Source organism: Aplidium turbinatum, chromosome 2 (assembly GCF_918807975.1).
Source record: "Aplidium turbinatum chromosome 2, kaAplTurb1.1, whole genome shotgun sequence".
In the NCBI taxonomy this organism is placed as follows: Eukaryota; Metazoa; Chordata; class Ascidiacea; order Aplousobranchia; family Polyclinidae; genus Aplidium; species Aplidium turbinatum.
The window spans coordinates 45,599,178-45,622,916 of NC_137473.1; the positions used below are offsets into that span (position 1 = coordinate 45,599,178).

At 37.7% G+C, this 23,739-nt stretch overlaps 1 protein-coding gene across 1 annotated transcript in view; it reads right to left on the bottom strand.

The window, feature by feature from the left end:
- Positions 1 to 1,288: 1,288 nt before the first annotated feature.
- LOC145764337 (uncharacterized) overlaps positions 1,289 to 23,739 on the bottom strand; it is an 82,891-nt gene continuing 60,440 nt past the window's right edge. Inside the window, exons 16-27 of the mRNA XM_082575954.1 lie at positions 11,966 to 12,041; positions 9,319 to 9,379; positions 8,116 to 8,587; positions 7,256 to 7,396; positions 5,711 to 5,800; positions 5,272 to 5,387; positions 4,775 to 4,910; positions 4,313 to 4,483; positions 3,976 to 4,118; positions 3,615 to 3,724; positions 3,266 to 3,388; positions 1,289 to 2,872 (exon numbers count right to left, since the gene is read on the bottom strand). Coding sequence (XP_082432080.1) covers positions 2,737 to 2,872; positions 3,266 to 3,388; positions 3,615 to 3,724; positions 3,976 to 4,118; positions 4,313 to 4,483; positions 4,775 to 4,910; positions 5,272 to 5,387; positions 5,711 to 5,800; positions 7,256 to 7,396; positions 8,116 to 8,587; positions 9,319 to 9,379; positions 11,966 to 12,041 — 1,775 coding nt within the window. The 3' untranslated portion in view covers positions 1,289 to 2,736. The remainder of the gene's footprint in view (positions 2,873 to 3,265; positions 3,389 to 3,614; positions 3,725 to 3,975; positions 4,119 to 4,312; positions 4,484 to 4,774; positions 4,911 to 5,271; positions 5,388 to 5,710; positions 5,801 to 7,255; positions 7,397 to 8,115; positions 8,588 to 9,318; positions 9,380 to 11,965; positions 12,042 to 23,739) is intronic.

The window sequence follows — 23,739 nt, forward strand, 5'->3', positions numbered from 1 at the left end:
CTGTTCGCAACTTCATGCTTTGTCGATTTCTTGCAAAAAGTACACATTTGCGTAGTGCATATGTGTCAAACTGTGTGATTCTTCGCCAATTGAATATATTTTGTAACTTTTTGTCGTTATTAACGTAGAAGTAACAAATACAAGAGTTGATTTTCTATAAATTTTCAAGGAGCAAACAGTCAAGAAACCGTGATCTTAGCATTGTGGGTATATCTAGCAAAATCTTTTCCGTCCACCCTGATAGCTCAGTTGGTTGAGCGCCTGACTGTGGGAAGAAACTGCAAGAGCAAGCGATGCTGTTCGATTCTGCGGATGTGCAACGCACTTTAAGTACAGTCCTTCATTCAGAGGTTACTAGTGGATTGAATAATTTCAACAGTTCAAGCGGAAAGTTCTCTCAATCTCGGTGACCTGGCCAGTGGATTTGAAAGCCTGCAAGTTTGCAAAATTGTCAAGAATAACCATCTCAGAGGCTTTCTCAATCCGAGGCTAATCCAATGTAAAACGGAAAATCACGATCACGCGGCGCGAGTTCGACTCTCGGGGTGTGCGCTACAGCTCTCCATTCAGCGGCACCTAGTGAATGGAATAATTCTTGGGCAACAACACTTTAACAATCGGAAAACTTCACTTTGCCAATCTCGGTAACCGGCCCGCAAAATTTTTTTTCCCACGAACTTTTTGCTACTTCGCATAAAGTTTGTATTTATACCGTGGGAATGCAAACGTTTTTCGTTGGCGCATTTGGTTCAGTGGTTTCGTCTTTTGCCTTATAATCGTAAGGACATCGGTTCGACACCCATCGAAATCATTTTTTTTTTCTTTAAGCCTACGTTAATTTTTATGGCGCACAAAAGCTTTTCAAAAAAAGTAAGGTTAGGGTTAATTCTTAATCAATTCGGAAAATCTTACTTTGAGACTAGTGACCACAATCAATTTTTTTCCTTAACTTTTTTAAACTTGACTAGACTATAGATGTGTCTCCAAGCTATGTTTTTTTTCAAGTTCAATGTTTAGATTTGGACCTGGAGGGCGAAAATCGGTAAAAACAGTTACGCGCGTCGCGCGGTAACCAGTAGCCTAGTGGCTACACTTACAAAAATATGCAAATGAGACAGAAAGTTCGTGGAAAAAAATTCGCAACCGGCCTTGCGTCAAGAGCCTCTACAAGTATGCGAAACTACAGGAATAACCAATCAAGGCTTTGTGAGTCAGAAGTTTCAAAACCAACCAACTAAAATGTTGGGATTGAGGAGCTCTTCCACCAACTCTCGCACATCACAGAAAACTGGTTTTCAAATGCCTTTTTAATACATACGTAATGTGGAGCGGGGGCTTCGACGCGTAACCACCGACGAAACACAGGATGCGGCAACAAGGTTACAAGGAAAAGAAGCAAAACACGTTCATGCTTTATGAACCCATGTCCATGTGGTAAATCATAACGTTAAGTAAAATAGATGTCTTTAGCCACCGATACTTTTAGTTTATGAGAACTTCACGTTGCTGCAACGTTGTATCATCGTACAAGTAGGCTATTGTCAAATTTTTTTAAACTGAATTTACAAAAGCAAAATTTCAGATCACAACATTGAGAAAAGGTACCGCAAAGACATTTGTTCACTTCAGACCGTCATTAATTAAGTTTGTTGACATGTTAGTTACATTATATTTATGTTGAAAAAACGAATTCGTAAAAAACTAGATCAGGGAGCACAACCAGCCAGAAAATGTCTTGTTACGTTGATTCAAAGCAAAAGCGGACTCAATTGCTGACTGGAAATTTGACGCTTTTCAATTCATTTTAAACGTTGGTCACTCAATACAACGTTAATCAAACGTCAAAATTGCAGAAATACAATAAAAACACGCTTGGAGGTCAATGACTTGTGACACATCTTATGCAAAAGTATACCAAGAATGACGTCACAGAGCCACCTTATGTAACGAAGTGTAATACGTAATATGTGTTGACAAACACTGACGTCACCAAAAGCGCGATGATGGGCAGTGAGGCGTGACAAACTTACTCGTGACGCAATACAGCAACGATCACCTTAAAAATATACAGAATAAATCTTTCCGACGCAAAAATATAACTTTACGTCTCTAAACAATGAAAGACGCAAGGATCAAAACGGTAAAATAAAAACTGGATAACACAAACAAAAGTGTATGTCTAGTGTACAGAACAAGTAAATTCTGTACCATTTTTGAGTGGACAAGTTTTGTGTATTTGCATCTACCCAGTCCACAAATCAGTCATTTTTACATTGATTCAATGGCCAGATACGTTGAATCAAAGTATTGGTAATAAAAACTGATTTACTGGCTTGGTATCTCTGTCCTGAGTTCCAAGAGGGAAACTGTTTTTTATAACATCACAAAAACACCAACGACGTCTCAGATAAACGCAAGTTTTTGAAAACGTTTTTTTACATTTTTTTTTATAAAAATAATGATTCAGAAAGTGACTGAGCACTAAAACGCCAATTGAATTTCAATAGCGCTGTGTTTCATCATTTTGTGCACTTTTAATGTCTTTTAACGTTGGTTTAAGGTCTTATCCATGCAGAAAACTACGGTCGCTTCCTCAACCCATCTCTCGAAGTAATTCGAAACCCAGTTTTTCAAAACATAAGCGGTCTGGGTAGTTCTGTACAATCCACTCTGCACCAGCTTGGCTAAAAACAACATCCCGGCCGCCTTTCGACAGTCCAATCCCCGCTGAAATGTTCAGTTTGTACCGATGAGGACCTTGGAAACGAAATTAACGATGGCGGGCGCCGGTTGATCGAGGTCGAGTTCAGCGAACAAATGACACATGTTGTCCACAGCGCTGCCGGGTTTCTTCGCAACGAATCCAAACACCCTGAAAAAAAAACAATACAAAAACTGTGCTGCATTTGCATTAATGCGAAGCTAGAGATGTCGAAATACTATTTTTTGCAAATTAGCCCACGTTAACGTTCCTGCACTAAAAACCATTCTTCGTACAAACAAAAATTTGGCTAAAATTTGAAAGCCTGAGTTGCACATAGCCTATCTTAACTTTGGTAACGAATTTAGATAAGCATTGTCACTTTTATAGCAAAGACTCCACACTATCATCTAGAAAGTTTCAGCAAGACAGTGCTTTAAAATTTGAAGGCAGTCTCCAAAGTCTTGGTGTCTGACAATACGAGCAACCGCTTTTGGAGCATTACTCTGCTCCACACACATCAGACAAAATCATGGTCAGGAGAGCAATTATTTATCAACTCACCTGGCATTAGGGGGTCCACGATCGTTGGAGGCGTCCCATCTTCTGTTGTGGGGCTCCCGGGCGCGGGGGTCCATTCCACAAAAGGTGACGGTCGCAGTAGGATAATGGCGACGGAAGAAGATCCTAAAGAACAAATAATGTCATACTTTCTGTATTTTAGAATGTCACTTTCTGTCATTCAACCTCATCAGAGTCTAATATAATTAGACTCGCTTCATTCCAGAGTGCTATTTCATCTCACCACTACACACAAAACGTAATGTTTAAGACTTTACCAAGTTCAATTTATTTTTGTTTTAATCAAAAAAATTCTCATAAACCAACATACGCTGTAGTAACGTTTTCTTACTTTCTGGCGTTGTCTGTCAAAGTGATGCCTTGTGGGGACACTTTAAAATGTACAACAGATGTTTTTTTGTTCTGGTTCTGCGTGCATTCCCTCATTCCTCTTTCGATGGCCTGAAAAATGTCATGTTGCGGTTAGTCACGAGGTGCAAGATATTCGTAGCTTATCATGCGCTTGCAGAAGTATTTTATTTCTCACGCTAAGTCAATTCTATGTAAAGCGATAATTTGAAACATATGGTTAGACAGCGCCTGCCCGATTAATATTGTTGTTGAGAAATGTCTAACATCTATTCCAAGCACCTCAATTGATTAACCCACAAATGATTTGTTGGCAAGAAAACAAGATCATGTTTCTGTATTACCTCTGGGCCAGTTAGAGATTCAGTCTCAGCGCTCCCCAGATAGAGAACATTGCAAGCCGCTCCTTGACGCAAAAGCTCCGAAGCTGAATTTGAAATTTCTGAAGTGGTCCGACCGGGACCGACCTGTGTTGGTATTTCTTGGTCTGCGAGGAAAGGTAGCTTAGATTTCAGTACAATTCATTTAAACTTTTTTTTAAAGCTTTGTTAACTTTTTCTGCATTGCTTCAAATTACTCAATGCAAATGCCAGAAAAAAAAATTTGCATTTATCAGTGTCGATGATTTACAATACTAAAAAAGAAAACAGTTTATGATAAAAGGAAAATACGACTGCTTACTTTCAGTTGGAATGATGAGCTTGCATGGTAGAGCCAAGGGGGTTATGGAGTGCTGGTATATCAAGGCGGATAAGCTTCCAAATACTGGCTCGTTTGCACACCCCTTCAATTTGACTCCTCTCGTACTGGGCTCGATCAGAAAGTGGCGCACGAGTTCGTTGTTCATGTCAGCTTCAAATTTAAACAAGAGAAAATGACATTTCGCACAAAACTACGGTCGAAATTCACAATGTCAAGATATTACAACCAGAGTTAGTAGTTCTTTGTTGCTTTGCTGATCAAGTTTGTGTCTTTGCAAAACTGAGCTTTCCATTATGAATAAGTCATTCTTTGGGTAAGACAACCCACTACAATGCTGTAACATGCCCAGAACTATTCCACAAAATCCTAAACGAAAGCGGTTTTCATGAAGTTAAAAAGCACTTGAAACTTAAAAGCATATTTATTATTTAAGTGACTTACTTCCTGGCTTAGCCGTGGCCAATACAGCTTGGGGAACTTGCTGGACCTTTAGTGCCAGACCGAACGCTCCTGGATAACATCTGCTGTCCCTCACCACAAAGCTCCCCGGTGAGCGGACACGTAGCATAGCCAAGGCCTGCGATAGACTTAGTTTAGAGATTTGTTACGGAAAACGGGTCAGTTTCGATAATCCAAAAATTTGCGTTGATGTTATGTCTGATCAACTTATAAAGCCAGTTTCATAAAACATTGCCAGTTTCTTGGCATTGGGATACTTGTATTGTTCATTGTCGCTGTGCTGTGATAAAACACAAGTAAAAGGCTATGGCTTTGTTTTGATCAAAAAAAGTTGCAATCTAGATTGCCTGGTTCAAAAACGTTTTCACTTTTTTAAAAACATTATCCATGCCGCAGAAACGACCAACCCACACAGCAGTTAAATTTCGAAAAGCTGCAAAGTTTAATTACTCAAAAGATTTTTTTCCACACCAACTCACTTGTTCTCTGGTTATATCCGGCTTGTACCAGTATGAAGTGGTATCTTTGATGAATTTTGGGGTAGCACTTCCTGTCAGACTGGACTGCGCAACTTCACCAGCTAGCTTCTCAACATCTGCATACCAACCAACAGTGTAAGCTTGCAGTTTTGCAACACCAAAAATCTATATAGATGTCGGTGACGTTTCATGATGATAATATTCATGTCATGAAAGTAACCTGATGCAGTTTGTCTCAAAGTTAAGCTATGACTAGCAATTAGGCTACTCAGTGAAAGCATTTTTATCTCACCTCAGTGAAAACAGTGGTTCAAAGCTTCAAATAGACCTATGTTAAACTATCATGATTGGGTTTCCACAAAGATTTTCCCAGTCAGACGACAAAATTTTCATAATCAAACAAAAATTAAAATTCATTTAATTGTTATTGAAAATCTACCTGGTATGGAGGAGGAACTCGTTCTTCCTGATGTTGGAGAGCTCAAAGCTCCGTCGTCGGATGAAAAATTGTGATGCATTTGGTGGGAGCCTGAACAATATAATTCAACTTGAAATGTTTGCAAATCCAGATAATTGAGAAAACTTGGCGTGTATTAGTTGAGAAGCATCCCAGATAACAACATCCGTCATTTTTACAATGAATAAATGTGAAAATGACCGATTTTGCTAGGGTTAGTGCTTTATTCGTTATAATATGATACCCATTACATCCCTACATCTAATCACAAACTTGAACACCCCTTTCCGTTTTTAGACTTTTGCAGGTAAAAGTACAGGTCCCATACTCAGTTACTGAGCCTTGGGGAATGAGAAGAGAACATGCTTAGAAAACTCTGAGCCTAAACAGAGCAGTTTCACAGCGACCACTCTCCCCATAACCTACACTCAGCTAACAAGGTTTTGAAATAGGTATTTTAAAACGTAGAGGCGATACGCACCAGCAGTTGGAAACTATTAACAGATGCTGCGGTATGACTAAATGCCCTATAGGCTATATATAGAATGAGACCTTTCGTCAGACATCTGATGATAAAATTTCATGTGTTTTTCTGGTGACTGTAAGCCAAGGCTAGACTACCACACCTTGTTGAAAATGATAAACAACTTAATTTTCCAACGTGTTGTCAGCCAGGACGAGCAACTATATCAAGAGGATAGATTCTATCCGATAGAGGATGGAACAAGTAAAATCTATCCTTTAACAGAAGCAAGCTGACGACAAGCCGGTCCACTTCATCGGTGTTCGTTAGCACGTTTCTGCACTGCACCGTGTTGCTGCGTTACATGGAGGCTTAATTTTCATCTGTTCTAACCACTTGATGCAGTCCGTCGTGATGACTGACGAAATGTCAAAAATAAACCTAGCTACAAGTTCAACATCTTGCGACCTGCAGAAGGTCTAGCCACCAGAAGAACGAAATATATGTCCTGTTGTGCTAACTGCTAATCGCAATATCTGTAGCCCTGGCCTACTTCAGCTAAGCTAGGCCTTTGACGAACAAACGCAACAAACTAACTTGCTAAACTCAAGCCACGGTTTCCAAGAAAAACACTAAGAAAAAACTAAAACGTAACCGCAGCCGCAGTTTCCACAGATACGAAATCACAATCACCAAATAGCGCAAATCACAATTCAAAAGCTTGCAGGTTTGATTGAGGCTTCAGGCATGGACTTAAAAGGATTCCAGAATAGTTTGTTCGCCTAAGGTTAAGTTGCCGAAAGCTGAACTCATGATAGGACAAAATCAGCAAAATGAACAATTTCTTGCAGAAGATATCAAACGTAAAATACAACGTGGTATAATCTGCAGGCTTTGGTCGCAGCTGAGAATGGAACGATAGTGTCCTCTCAGTCATATCAATAGCTCTAGTTTTTCTTGACTTCAAAATTAGATTTTAAGTAGCAATAGTCGCTAGTGGGTTAGTAAACACACACGTAAAAGTGACGTGAGATTCTTTGGTGATCGTCATTCGATCAACTTACCTTGCCTGTCATAAGAAGACAATTGACTCTCTCGTCGGTTAACCGGCTGGGAGGAAAACGGATAGTGTCCGGTTGTGCTGGACACCGAAGATCCGGTGGAATGCGGAGACGTTTGCGAGGTTCCGCCTAGATATCCGCTTCCTGAAAGCACAAGCCGATCAGATCGAGACCAGTTTGAAGTTTTGACAAATTTACTTCACAAGTCAATCAACCGTGACCACCACGAACGGTGTTCCCCAGACAACAAATCAGTCGTTTTTTTGCGTCTGTAGACGTTGAATCAATGTAAAAAAAATTGCTATCTGGGTCATAATCACCATGACATGGCAACCCAGGACTGACAACAGTTGATAACAGTTGAACATGACATCACTGTCTTAGATGATAAGCGCAGAAAATTAGTGAATCGAAACGCCCTTAACAGGCTGTAGATAAAACGTTATCTTCCGTAGCAAGCTAATTACAAATCTCTGGTCTCTCGTTATATTTACGTTAGCAATGCGCTCGCTCAGCTACAGGTTCCCTTGACATAACCTCAAGGCACACTGTTGATGCAGTCCAGATAGCAAAACTACATACTGTAAACTGCTGATTGAACATAAAGTAGGTTAAGGGACATGGAGGTCCATGTAATTAATATCGACGTTACAAAACTCACAGGTCAATCACACTCGTGAGGTTTACATGTGTGACTTTGCTCATTATACATTTATGATGTAATAATGTCTGTCTGACATGTTCTTCAGTAACAGTGTTGATGACTATGATGGTGCATTGGTGCAATGCAGAATTTCTCACAAAATGATATGATTCAGTTTATGCTTAGAATAAGTTCTTCAGTGATCTTTATGCTTCCTCACCTGTGGATGTACTTCGGATGCTGCTGCCAGAATTACGGATGGAAGACTCTTTGGGTGGAAGAGAAGGATGAGATCCGTTGAGTCTCTGCTGTTGATACGCAAGATGAGGATGATTAGAGCTCCCATCGGATAGAAGAGAATCGTTGCTCCCAGTTAAACTTCGGGATGCGCTGGGGGACGTTCCTCCAGAAGTGGAATTGTAAGCAAAGACAGGTCTAGGACTTTTTCCACTTGGAGTTGATGCCTGAGGACTAGATCCTCCAGAATGGACCCATGGAGACTTTAACTGACGATCTTGATGTTGAGTACCATTGGGAGAGTTGGTTTGATGAGTTTCGCTGTTAACTGGAGAGTTTTGGACCCAGCCGTTGGAAGGGTGGCGGGCATTGTGGTCACCACCATAGCCGGAGTCAAGGGAGTGTTTGTTCAAGAATTGCTTTGTTGTTGCTGTGTGGTTGTCATGGACGTTGTTCTGAAAACAAAGCTCATTGGTAAGAAAAATAAATTTTTACATAAACAAACTGGAAACGCTGATTCTACACCCACTTCAGCATGAAATGCAAGGACAGTTAGACACGCACTCGCATATTGTTTATTTACACTTCTCTAATTCTGGCGTGACCGCATATGGGAAATTTTTGCTTTGATACTTCAAAAAAAAAGAACAGCGCTACATCAAAAAGCGTCACCAAGAAAAACATAAACACCTGCACTTAATTGGCGGCCTCAAAAATAGATTTTATCAACAAAGCAACACCCTTTCTGTGCCAACGTCAAAACATTTATCTCAATTTGGTAAATATTTTGTGTTGAGAAGAGAGTGTTAAAGCGGAGAGCGACAACACTAAATTTTTTTGTAAACAAAACTTCTACATTTTTCCTTTATATTTGCATCGATACACGTCGTTGAAGTTAAAACTAAGGCGAATTTGATGAGGGGTAAAACTGTAGTACTGTAATACAATTTTAAAGTGTGAAAAGGCTGGCCTTGTTCAAAGTTCATTTGAAGTCTTGTTTGACATATATATCTGAGCAGTTACTTTGAAAGTAAAGTACTATCATTTACTTGCTGTCGTTCTAAAAAGCTAAAAATGTTCACCGACTGTTCCATTTGCACCGAGTGATAAGTAAGTTGCATGTGAAATGCGTCTTTCCATCCTGCTTCAAAGAAGCCTGGTCTTCATTCAGAATCAAAACAGTTACCTGGAGATTGTTGTTCGGTTCTTCCCGTTTGTGGTAGGCAGGTTTTCTCTGCTCTTCAAGTCTAGAAAAGGAACAACTACGTATTAGCTCTTGAAAAAAAATACTATAAACAGTTGAACACTTCCTACACAGTTCCATTAGGAAATGGTTGTTCATTATCATAATCGATGAAGTAACATGTAAAACCAATGTCAAGGATGTGTTAGTAGCATTTTGCCAGTTCTGTGTAAACATCTTTCTTTCCAATACTTCTGTTTGTTTTCGCATCACTCAACAATTGAAACATTACAAAATCGTGAGAAATTAGCCCGAATATAAATAATATTGAGAACACTTACAAACGCAAAATCGCACGCTTCATTTAATCCTTGCTTCCTAAAAGTCTAACGCACAATCACTCAAGGAGTTTCTACTGGACAAATGCCATCCGATAATACAATAGCGCCGAGATGTTGACAGAAAATAGCTCATCCACTTTAGAAAGTTTTTACAGAGTTTAAAGTTTACTAAATGACTGTTGTTGTACAGCAAACCAACAACAAGCAACGGCTCTGTGGAAGCAAATCATTTTTTGGACCGCTCTCGACTGACAAATCTTTCTCAACCAATAAATCAAAACCTTTGGGTTGTGCACCAACAGTGATTGCTAGTTAGCATTTAAAAAGTGTCACAAGGCACGAAACTATAAACATATCTGTAGCGAGGCACTTTAAACAATAGTCCTGTCTCCTGTGAATATGAAAGTGACAAGTTTCGACATTCAAAAACTACACTATAGCAGTATAGCTGATAAAATTCGCTCTTCTTGCAGTCAGTCAGCGTTTTCAGACCTCTACCTACCAGCAAATCAGTACTTTTTCCCTAAATCAATGTAAAAATCAATGTACCGTACACCAGGCTGGTTTGCTGGCTAGGTACCTGTTCTAAATCTCAACTGATGCATTTGTATCAAATAGCTTTGCTGCTCTTTTTCCTATCCTACCAACACCAGCGCTAATTTTAACACAGAACTCTGCACTTGAACACACTTTACCACCATCGAGAAAGGTGCTTGCGCAACGAGCATTGTCAAGCACCGTGTAGTTTATGTATTACGAAACGTTTTTACACAAACACTTGAAAAGGAAATTTGACAACACCGATGAAGTGTTTAGGTTTGTAGTGTATTATTAAAGGATTATCATGCCGTCTATTCATTGCTGAACATGACATAATGAAAACATATAATTTTGGATCACAATTATGTACTTACACGAATCAGCAAAACACCAAGTCTAAATGTTATTAAAGAAAAGGAAACAATAAAAGAATAAGTTAAATTTTATCCACAGCTTTCAGCACACATATGTTTATCAGCAAATACTTTTAAACTATAAACCGCATATGAATCACTATATTAGGTAGTGTAACAGCAAATGCATCACAAAAACAAATCACCATCAACTATTTTGATTTACAGCATATTTCAAGCCACACCATAAGTAGTGTGATTGATACATCGGCTACGAAATAGTGTCCAAACCCTCAAGAATTACTTGCTCTAGCAACCAGTCTACTGAGTCACTGGCCCTGAACAAATACCTCTGTAGGCTAAATCTAAGACTGTGTTCCGTTCAGGTATCTCAGATCCTTTGATTTTGAATTAGGGCTGAATAAATACCGTTACGCTACAGAAAATCTCAAGCTTAGGTTCACACAAACAGACCACCTTTGTTTCCAGAAACATGAAACATTTTGACCTCACCTCAAGTGAGCTACAATAAGCTGTGGAGAATAGGTCTTCTAATTATTACCTAACCTGAGTTGTACTGAATGTCTTAAAATAATATATCTTCCCTTAAACAGCTGGATTTTATTTAACTGGTCAACACATTAGGATCCGCAGTCATCATCTTTCTTCCAGTACATTGAATATACGTATAAAAACGTAATTTGTAGACGTTTATACACATTTGAAACCAACGTGACAAAACACCAAGTAGGCTAACTGCTATTGCTGCGTCTGACGTAGTCTTTCTGTTGTTATAATTAAAATAGTCGCTTTAGGAACGACACCATGCGATTGACAGGCCTGTGTTAGGGTTGCAAAACCAAAATAGACCAAAGCTATGTCTGCAGCGCGGACGTCTATAGGTTGGTTATTTAAAGCCATGACCGTGAACGGCAGCATAGGACGTCATTGAGTTGCATACAGTCGAGTAAGCACTGTGCGCTCAAGATAAAAAAGTTTGCAAGGAAAGCCGTTCGCACGCAGGCCTACTGTGTTATCAGTAAGACTATAGTCTATCATGCAAGAAATCTCTACTCGAAATCAGATTTCGCGTGACCAGGGGTTTGATATGAGACTAAAAGCATAGAATATCCTACATTTCCATCCCTTTAAATTCGTTTGTTCAATGTTTTTAGCATCTTTTGTTGGCGTAATATTGTAGACACAAGTATTGATGATGTTCAAGCGGTTCGAAATACAACAAGTTTATGTCTTAGTGATAACCCTATCAGCAAATCAATTTATTTTTGAACTACGTTTTAAAAAAAAACATTTGTTGACGTTGAATCAATGTAAAAACAAAGTAATTATCCAGTTGGGTATGACGAGCAGCACCAAAAAGCCTAAGTGTTGACACGTTAACGTGGATGATCTTACTTTATTGTTGATGTCAAATTTGTGCCGTTGGATTGGTTAGCTTGCTGTTTGGGGGCGCTAGAGAGTTGTGAGCCACCTGAAAAACAAATAAATTTGCTTGAGCGCGAGCGAGCACTTTTCACTTCGACAATGTCAACATGTCAGAGAATCCGCGCAAACTGTTAATTTCCACATGACAATGAAATAATCTGAGTTTTACCAGTGTTTGCATGAAAGGTCTGAAAAAGGAAAATGCACAAATACACATTTCAACTCTCCTTAAAAAGATTGAATTATAACTCAATTGCATGCATACAATCCTTGCGAGCAGGCCCGCACATAATTCATTTTTTTAGACATTTTCTGACGTTGAAGCAATGTAAAGTGGTAGCTGTGCAAGGTGGGATTTAAAGACACACCAGGTAGTTGTCAGTTGAATACTGAAAAGTTTGGGTGTTCATCAGGACAATTATCGTTTCTAGCACTAGTTGCTACGTTCATCTGATGAAATTGAAAGTAAAATTAACAACAAACAAGAATTTTACTTTCAATTTCATCAGATAAACGTAGCAACTAGTGCTAGAAACGATAGTTGTCAGTTGACGAACAAATAGAAATCGAAATCATCCAACGTCGATCAATCAACGCTTTACTTGACCTAAGGTTATATCAGGCAACGGATGGGAAAGGTTACAATAGGACAACAACAACAACATTTGTTCAAATGGACTCTTCACACGCTAGTGTGCTCGAAAGATAGGTTTTGCAAAGATTTAACGCGATTTTATGCTGAAGCAACATGTATACAGTAATAGATCGTTTCCATTGCCCTCAACTCAAGCTACAGTTAGTAGCCTATCGCAAAGCCTCCAAAAACAAAACGCATGGTAACCTACTACCCACATTGTTGACTATCATTTCACGAATATTCAAAACAAAATTCACAACCATAGAAAAAAATTAGAAATTTTAAACACATTTTGTGTAGGCTGTGTGGGGTATCTTCAACAAACAGTAGAAAATTGAAAAAAGGTCAAAGTTTAAAATCTCATTTCAGATTACAACTTTATTGCAGCATTCTCGCAGGATGCAGTGAAAACCATTTCAAATGTAGCCTACATTTTTTACACGCTAAAAAACATTGCTTTTACACACAATTTAATAAGTTACTATTAAACAGCGATCTTATTGCTGTTAAACAAACTGGTTTAACCTTTGTAATCCACTTTAAAATGTCTCACAGCATGGCTCCAAAATATCATACGAGTCAAAAATTTGAAAACAATAAAATAAAGAACAACTACATCCATGTGACCTTCGGGAACTTACAACCGATGTGGACGCAAGGTTTGTTTTTATCATCAAAATAGCGCTGCTCAGCCGCATAAGCTATTCCAGGTTGCGACAGATTAAAGTTAGGCAGCCATGAAAAGTTGCTCTTTTTGGTGTCTGCAAGTATGCACGCTGCAACGCTAGCTCTCAAATCCCCACAAATGCAGCATTAATAAACAAATTCGCCATAAAATGCTTGCTTGCACAAGTTTTTAATTTACCGTAGCCAAGAATTCATCTTCACAGATGATTAGGAAAACTAAAAAATGATTTTCTCCACACTTTGTATAGGTACGCAAAATCATGGTGGTCAAATTTATAACCAAAAATGTTTATCTAAGCATGCCAAAATTCAAACTTTTTACGAAAATTTTGTTATCGCGTTTCGTCTCTGGCTGCTGACTTCGAACAATGCTTTCAGTTTTCCGTGACCACTTAAACTATTTTATAGTGTTTGTTTATTTTCCGAACTACGATAAATTGAGATTAAAGAAGTGTGCAAGTCATGTGAGTGGCTGTGTGCGCATGTGCGAGCATGTTTTTTATATAGACCCCGACGAGGCTATAGCTCATCCATTAGTCACGCATTGCTTTCAACACTTTGTAATGCAGACAGTTTCAATGCAGTCGGGAGTAGCTTGCCACCCAAAAATTAACTCTACAGAGTGACGGGGTTTGCATAAATCGCAGCCTTTACAATAACATATAAAACTACAAGTATTAAACATCTGTCAGCGTCGAAATAACGTTACACTCACAAACTACCAGAGACCAATTCAGTGGGTTCGTGTTGCATATGTCATGCCAGGACCATGGTGTTGAATACCAAATGGACAACAAATTAAAATATTTTGAGTAGAAGAGACATTTTATTTGACATAAATATATGCTTTAAAATGTCCGTTATCTCAATTTGTAATACAATATGCGATCGATACGACCTTTGTTGTAAAGCACAGGAAGTGATTTAACAAACTAAAACAATACAAAATGTAATACTTGTTATATACACCATAATTTTACATCGCCAACATGCTGTTGACAACCGCTATGAAGCATCAATTACAATTATAATCCAATGGATAAGCTGCCAAAACTTAATATTCACGGCACTCGATCAAAAAGCAATGCAATATTATTTACATGGATTAAATCTACCTTTAAACATATGCACAATTGACGTAATTTACTAAGGTGCAAATGAAACCACCTAAAAATATGTAATCTATAAAATCAATCACACAAAGCTGCAAAAACCATAAAAGCTTTCAGATTTGAAGACTTTTACAAACTTGGTAAAAATCATAAAAACCGTTATAAAGTTTTTTATGAAAAAAAAGGGAAACATTTCTGCGTTTTTCAACTAACGTAAATTAATCAAACTTTACTTGAAGCTTTGTTAAAGTTTCCATTATTGTACCTATCAATACACCAAAACGTATCTTTTACCAACAGCTTTAGCTCTAAATTTAAATATTAATGCAAGAAACGGAACACCGAACCTTTAGTTTCTTGTGGCATAATGTTGAGGATGATGTAGTCAGACTGTTGGTTGTGTATATCTGAGCTACCCTTTGAACTATCAGTAATCTTCATCACTGCACTGCCTCTGACAGGTCTTGACAACCTTATCGCACTTCGTTTGAAAGCAAAATCTTGGAATTAAAGCACTGGGTTTTCGTTTTCACATAAAAGTCAGAGCCACTTCACCAAGCCCCTTAATCCTTGTGACTTGCTGGTCTGTTCTTGGGTGGTTTCAAGAATTAATCTAGGAATCGCTTGAGCAATGTTTTTTGAGACTTTCTTATTTGAATAACACAAATGGCAAAGTAAACATTATAAAAAATCTGCAAAGAAACCACAAAACTGTCAGGTGTAGTCAGGAGTACAAACACCTCAGTATAGCCTAAAACATTGTCTATGTCGCCAAAGTAATCCCTAAACATTCCACGGCGTCTTTACCACTTGCAAAAGGCTGAAAGTATATTTGAGCCAAAGCTTGGTTTGACCTGAGACATCAACACGTCTGTTTGGCTGGCAGATAAATCGGCTTTCAGTACCCGCTATTTTTGTAGATGTTATCACACAGCAATAACAAAAATTGTTTGCTGTGTTGCAGTGCCGCAAAGTTTAATGTTAACTTAACATCACCAGATGTTATATCAATACAAAAGGAATAACTTTTTCACGCTACTTTAGGCACTAGAACTTGAAGTTTACCAATAAACCCTCCAGGCAATACAGAAAAAGCAAATCATTTAAAACTGACTGCCTAGTAAAGACATTGAATCATACAACATATTGAGCATATGCATTTGTACAGGTTTTCGATGATTCATATCTTTTTTTAAGAAAAAAATTTATAGAGAAATGGATAGATAAAATCATTTTTCCTACTAGAACATACTCCTTGAAAGCTTATTTTTACATTGTTTCAACACTTTTTTAGAGATAGTTTTATCAAAACAAAAAGCGCTTGACATTTTATTCCACGCAAAAAAATTGCTTTTTTACTGCTTAGTTTGCAATCCCTTTTCTTCTGTGAACATTTTTTTTCACAAAAATAAAAATAGTCTTGAACAGAGCTAGGACGCAATGACGTCATATACTGCTTGCCATCGAACATGACTGACTTGCAATCCCAGCTAAAGAAATCAGTCCTTCACTACATTGCTGCAACGTATAAAAATTAACATCTGTCCAACCACGGTCCAACCCATGTGTCTAACAAAGCCATAAAATCTGATGTCTGTCAGTCTTGCATACAAAGCCGTTGTGTTCATGAAAAACATTAAAACTTTTTTCGACTCTGCAATGACAGCAACTGAAAATGGTTAGACTTTGCTTGAAGAGGTGTTTCCAAACTCATTTTTTTTAAATGTATTCTTCTCTGCTTACAACTGAGCTTTTCCGATGACAGCAAAACCGAGTTACTCTCTTTGAATGACATTGTAAAAGACAACAAAAGCTGCTGATTTACACAATTAAAATTATGTTTACCATTGAGAAACGTCCAGCCTTTCGGCACGAGCCAAATCAGCGAAGAAACCGAGTATAATTGGCCTAGAAGAAAACTGCTGCAATTCACAAAGTGTTGAGTTACGCTTTCTGCTATACAAACACACAGGTGTTGGTTGTATAAAAAACATATACATTTCTGCAATGGGATGATTGTAATTTAATCAGGTCAATTATAGCTTTTGACGTATTAAATTATAGCCAGTGTGGCTATTGTAAGACGAAAAATTCTCCTCCGAAAAGAAAAATGCGGCTTTACTACTTCCAACGGCCACTTGTATTACAAAATTCAATTCACAACAGAAGAATAGGATTCCGCTATTATAAAAACCTGGTCCTATAAATAGTTTTACAAGACATCTTTTTCCTAAATAAAGACCATCTCTTTTGCGTTTAATGATGTTAATATAACTTTTAAACAAAAAGAACGATTCAATAAAAACCTGGTGTTTTTTGACGAACATACAACCAACATTTTCACATGAGATTTCGCGTAGAAAAAACTCAACTCGTAGGTTTTACAAAAGACAGAAATAACCAAACCCTCGTTTTAACCTCACTTTCAAGCACAACTTTAAATTGTTGAAAACACTGCTAAAATTGCACTAATGACTTCTTGATGATTTCAAAGTGATCATACTTTGCACCTACATCAGCAACCACGATGGTCAAAATTATTTGCTGAAAATAAGCTGAAAACAGCAGTGTTGGAAAATCACGCCTAAAACAACTGCTCTGTCCGTCGTTTTGTGAACATAGTAATTGTTTTGTATCGTCTTTGCTTACACGAGAGGCGCATAACTTAAAACGAAAATTGCCTTTGCGTGAACATATTACATCTATCGTCACAGAAATAAGACAAGAGTGTCACAGTTTTCAAAATTGAATAATTTGATTTAAAACCCAACCAGCCATAAAAAAAACAAGCCAAAATATCGTATCAGTGAAGCTTTGTCGTTTGTATTTGTTGCTAATTCAATATTATTGAAAAAAATGACGTAAAACTTGTTTCACATGAAAAGAAACTGCTTGGAATTTCTTGAAATTATTACACTAGAAACAAGAAAATAAAAAATTGTTTTGCCACTAATGATATCAATTTAAGCTAGTTCAAAACTGACAAAATACTGTTTGATTGTTCGAATAAAAGATAAAAAAGCACTTAGGTTGATCATACGATAAGCTGTTGTGTTGTCTTAGCTAACACCTCGGTAAGTGGTATTTCTGTTTACTTCATCTGGATAGCCAACGACAAATGAGGCCTGGATAAAATTCCATGACAATTTCGGTCGACTCGGTTTGTTGGAACGTAGCTGGTAAAAGCACCGAAGTTTTTTCTTTCATCCTCTTAATTGTGTTTTCTTCACACAAAAGCAGACACGTCAAAGATGCAGTTAAAATTTTTCTTTTAGCCAAGAGTAATTTTTTTCAGGCCTATGCTCAAGCAAGCACGGGAGAAAGGCAAAAAGTGAACTTTTGCGATGATTTGTTGTTTGGAGACATTGAAACAACGTAAGCGCTGCTTTGCAAATTTGATAAGTGGCGGAAATTATGATAAGATCTATTTAAAGGAACTTCACACAAACTTGAAAACTGGTTTTCAGTGGTTTGAATAAAGAAAATGACTCAATTATCTTCACAACAGGCGGTTTGTGATCGTGTTGCGTCCATCAATTTCTCATTTAGATGAATGCAACTTCAAAAGACATTGGATCAACGTCAAAAATCGCAACGAGATTTTTTCTCTGATTCCATAACAAAAATCTTGATTTGTGTTTCTCGGCAGTCGAGTGTGGCAAGAATTGACAGCGATGGACACATGTTTCGCCCATGAGGCTAAGCTCATCAGTATCGCACCACTAATTCATGACACATACTGTAGTTCTTAACCGCTGCTTTTGTCAGTCAATTGAATCCTTATCTTTGTGGAAAGAAAACAACTAAACTAATAGAGAAGGATAGAAGTGTTTCAGTAAATCGAGAGCGAAATTGAACTGATCAAATGACAGAAATAGCGTCAACACAAAATCTTGTAACGTTAAACCAACGATCCACCTTTGTAAATTTCTTATAATATTCTGATATGCCAAGGATTCGGCAAACGCTAAAGTGAAGTTGTAACTAAACTGTGTCACTGTCAGTCACTCCAAATGATATTGTGACAGGGCAGGAAAGAACTGTGTCCGCAATAACATTTTTTTCTTATTTATTGCTTTGGTTGTTGTTCAACAAAGTTTAAAAAGCTTAAAGTTTTCACTTCTATTCGTGTCTAAACATGAAGCTGTGTCTGAATATAAACTAGTTTTGTATGCGTAAAATCTGAAGTATGAAAAGACCCGTTAATAGTTATTTTATGCTAACCAGTTGCACACGGAAAATGACATGTTTGTCCAGTGAGCCACTGTTTGCTAGCATACCATTGTGACAATTAATCCGTCATACAAATTTCTCTATCTCCTTCTATTGTTCGATGAAGGTATGCGCTAAAAAGGCTAACCTTTACCAAACAGGGTTTTACAAGTCCGGGCAACGAGGTTTCGTTCTGCACTGGACAAACAATGAACGTAGTATTTGGTCAAGCTGAAAATATGTCGTACGAATTGGTCGTCGATGCTGTTGACTCAGCGAAGCTTTTATTTATACGGAGCTGCTACAGAAGTAGGTACATAATATACTTTTACCAATAATTGTTGGTACAACGTTAAGTGAGCGCTAGTATACTGTAAAAGCACCGTTTGCTGGAACTTTGTGAACTTTTCGACATATTCTACGGCTTATGAGTGTGGCATGGCAGAATAAACCGCAAACCACATCATCAAATGCACACCTTATCGCGTCCTGAACTGGAGGCTTGGCCTGCTCAAATCGAACGACAAACAACTCATGGCTGCCTAACACTTGCTCTGCCACCTACATGTACACAACATTGCTTGAATACAAATCTTTAACTAACTTGCTTCGCTAATATGAAGTAAAGTACTGTAGTGTTCGTCCTGATGAAGACGCTTTAAGAAGAGACATGCTTTTTGTCCAAAGCAATTGACAAGAAGAAAAGCTGCTGTAGTTAAGACTAAAATTTGGTGCCGCATCATTGGTTCTTTGAACTAATAGTTGCCTTCGCTGATGCTGACTGCTGAATCATTGCACGAGATCTGAATTTCTCACTTCACATTGAAGTGGTTTCTTTTGTAGAAACAAATTCAACTTCATCTCATATTACAAAATTTAACTATGCCCCCTCGAAGAATCTAGCACTCAGCCATTCCAAGTTGAGACTTGATTAAAATCGTTGCAAGAAAAACTAAACACCCGACTCAAATGTATGTAGTTCAATGAGGCGGCTGTAAGCTGCAGCATAGCTATTGCTTTGTATCTACCACATTACTTCGGACACAAGCGCGCAGATTCTAGTTACACCAACTGTCAACGAAAAAGTGTCTCAAATATATGTCTTAGGCAGACGAAGATCGCGTCAGCATGAAATTATAGGTTCCAAAGCGAAGTGACAAGTTTGAAAAACAATTCTCAAAGCAACAACACCCGGTCAACAACGCTGAAGCCTGACGTCACACCAGTAACTTGATCACCGTTTGACTACAACCATCCATTCAAAACGAGATGTGACATCATGGCAGCAAAATGTTGCTTTTAAACTAGATGGTTTCGCAGTGACTCAAGCCACAGGTGAAATTTTCCGGTTTAAATTGGTAGGTGAAATATTTAGTCAGGCCGACGTGGATTTTTCGATCCGGTGTTACTTGACGTGACTTTTTTTAAATTCAAAACAAAACCCATCTATTGTGCACAAAACACCATCATCAGGAGTTGAATCGATGAACAATATTGGGTTCCAACTTCAGTTGAAGATTACACCAAAAAGTTGATCAAATATTTGATGTTGAGATAATTCTTGCGATGTGATGTTAGGCAAGCGTTAGGATATTTTTCTAAGCTCGCCATTTTTGACTCTACCACTAACCACTGCTATTTTACATAGGGACAACAGCACCAAAAAGCTTCCGAAGGCTTAACCTTAACCCTCACGAAGTGAAACTTCAAAGATTTAAATCAACAAAAGGAAATTTAGAGCCAACACAATGTTTCAATCTATCAAAAATCAAACAAAAAAGTTGAAAACATGTTTTATATCTGCCTGCTCTTGAAGCTAATTCATCAAGAAGGAGTTACTGACAAATGGTTCAAGCTTGGGTTGACAAGTTTCCCACGCTAATAGGAATTTTCCTCAGATGCATGTTTAATTTTGTTTTCACGAGATTTAGGATGTTGCAGCCTTTGGTGCTACAACGAAAGCTTGGAAGTCTTTCAGCCGCTGATAACTTAAATTTTTGATTGGATATCATGGAAAACATTACTATGAAGAAACTGGAGTTTAGTCAATTAATTGATTCCATTGTTTTTACGACGTTCTGGCTTTTGACGAAGTATTGTTGCATGTAAAACAACCATCCATTCGCTGCTGTTTTAACTGCACAAGCTAAGAATTAAACCGATTTTTATTTCTTATTCGATAAAGCCGGTGTTTATCCACAAAGGTATCATGGCGGACCTAGATCGGCTTTCTAACCTTCACTTACTGATGAACGGACAGGTATGCGTGGGAAACATTAACATGCAGAAGACAGGAAACCATGATTTCGGAACTCAAGTTTTACAACTAAACCTTGGTCATTGTAGAAATTGATTGCTGTAAAACACGTAGTAATATTTACGTTAATATCGAATCTAAAAACGTCAAAATAACCATGCTTGAAATAAAGCTTTCACATTAGGCGCATGCGAGCAGGCTTTCTAGACATAATTTTGTTGGCTTTTTAATTGAAGTCTTTAAAATCAATGAACTCTTTTGTTTCCCACGCACGAGTTTCGTAAGATGACGTAGGGTAAATAGAATCGTTGTCTTGGGCGGGAAATGACGTCACGTTTTGTTTGTGGACGTCATCAAACTTATTCCTTATGACAACACTGCAATCAGGAAAAATCGATCAGGTTTCGGGTAATAAGCTATAAATTTGATGCTGCCTTACTAACCCAATTAGAACAGTAGGTTATTTTATATGTTGTAATGGCAAACAATGAATAGAGTGACCAAGAGTCGGAAAAGACTTAACGGATGAAAAGTAAAGATGAGTGTCATGTGACATTTATCTCCACAATTTTCCGCCCACTGCCTTCATACATAAATTAAGCATGTTCCTCTATCCCAAACGCCGAAGGACACGTAGGTAGCGTAGAGTTAAGCCTGACTGGAAATTTCTGTTGCATGTCGCATTCGTTAAACGTCAATCTACTGCTATGTGATGTTTGAAAAATGTGAAAAATTGCGTATCGAAGATAAAATCATTGACACTCGAAATGTTTGAACAGATTCGGGGTAATATCAAATAATTTCAAGTGAAAAACACCTGGACTATGTCGCAGCTTTGCAAACAATCTGATAAATCGACAGTGGAAGTGAAATGTCACACTCAGACAACAAAAAGTCAAAGCTGCACACACAGGTATACAAATCTTCCGTCGTTTCAATGTCAGTTAACAATGAATCTACATCAAGGTTATATTTTCATGTCGTCAAACAAAAAAAAACAAACATAAATATATCACTACAGTGTCGGCATATCAAAGACCTCTTTTTGGCCTGCCATTTCAAGCGGCCTTGGTCACACAGGGTTTAGTGGCTGCTAAAGTACTTCGTTGAAGAAGTCTTGGGCTTTGCAAGAAAGAACAAAGTAAATTATAACACAACAGTCTAACTAGTCAATCGGTTTGTTTACCTTAGCCCATTTTATCTCAGCGACTATAAAAGCGCTGCTTTATCTTACAAGTGTGGGTGGCAGAGGAACAGAGGAAAAAAAAGAGGAACATTCGACCACCGAAAATGATAGGCTACTTTTTTGTGGAGAACGTTGAAGATAGAAATTATGTCTGCTGATTTGTTAGGCAAAATCGCAAAATGCTCGTCAGTCAAAGTCTGAAAAATGTACTAAAACTTTCTAGTTCAGTTTCCAACCTAAACACATGCCTCATCTATCAGTAATGTTGCTTTTGCAAAACTTTTGAATTTCGGCACAAACAAAACAGTAAAACAAGTATCGATTTCTTTTAACAACGCTAATATACCATCTGAGATAAACAAGTACTAACTTCTCCATTTTCTGAGTGATAATATTAAGTTATGAGAGTATAATGATGCAACTAACAAAATTGTTTAATATGTACATCTCTTCTACGTCCGGAGACGTTGTATCGATGAAAAAAAGAGTAAAGTACTCAAAGAAAAAACAACTGTCCACAATGCTATGCAACATAGATTGTAATTTTATATCTGATACAACTTGGCTAAAATTATAAAATAAAGACTGTTCTATCTGCAAGTTTTTGAACAAAACAAATCAAAGATGAACTACTCTGCTTGAACAGTACCACCTAGTTAAATGCTCAGCCAAATAAACTTAGTCGTTAAAAAATATTTCTGCAAACACAAAATAATGCTCACAATTTCAGCAAACACGTCAACAGTGCTGTCAGTATATACATTTGTACAAAGCGCCCGCGCTACAGTAAATATACGTTAGAAATGTCTTGCGGTGTGGCTGAGTAACCAACACAATGGTTTTGCGTTACTTTTCCACGCTCTCTATTATCTTTTATTTCTTTATTATATCGCTCTTTCCTTTTTTTATCGTTAACATGACCTTTTGCTACCAGTGTTGGTAACACTGAATGTGAAAAAAGATTTGTCAAAATAGTCGATAAGTTGGCGTGCAGAAACCGCAGCGCGGAAACACCAGACTGCGCAAACAAACAGATTTTCAAATCTCTTATAAACCGAATTATGCACAATCGAATACCTTTTCAGAAAGAAAACACCTGCAAAATGCTTTTGTTTGTCTGAAGAACGGTTAAATTACACCCTCTACAAACCTCAACCCAGACAATGAAGATTTATAGAACATCGCATCCATCTGCTAAGCAGGCAAAACTAAATTATGATATCAATGTACTACTTAATGGTATCGCATAGCAGGACAATTATCAGAACAAGGTCTTTTATGCAACAGGCCCAGTTTCGCTTAAGATCTCAATAACAAACAGTTTCAACTTTATCCAAGGCTGAAGGTTGCATTGAATATCTACAATTCTACATTTTACAATGTTAAAGCAATGTAAAAATTGATCTTTGATCCGTACCTTTCACTCATTGTTGTGTAAAGTGGCAAAAAGTTGTTTATATTTTGATTGCAAACTCGCAGTGCACGACTGACTTTTTTGTGACTGGTTTGACAATCGCCTTGCAGAAACAACAAATTGCTTTTATCAAACTTAAGAAGAAAAAAAAAAAACGATACAAGTGTCGTGAGAAAGAAAAAAAACTAAACCACAAATATCAACTTTCAAGAACTCCCTGAATTGGGACCCGGCTGTAA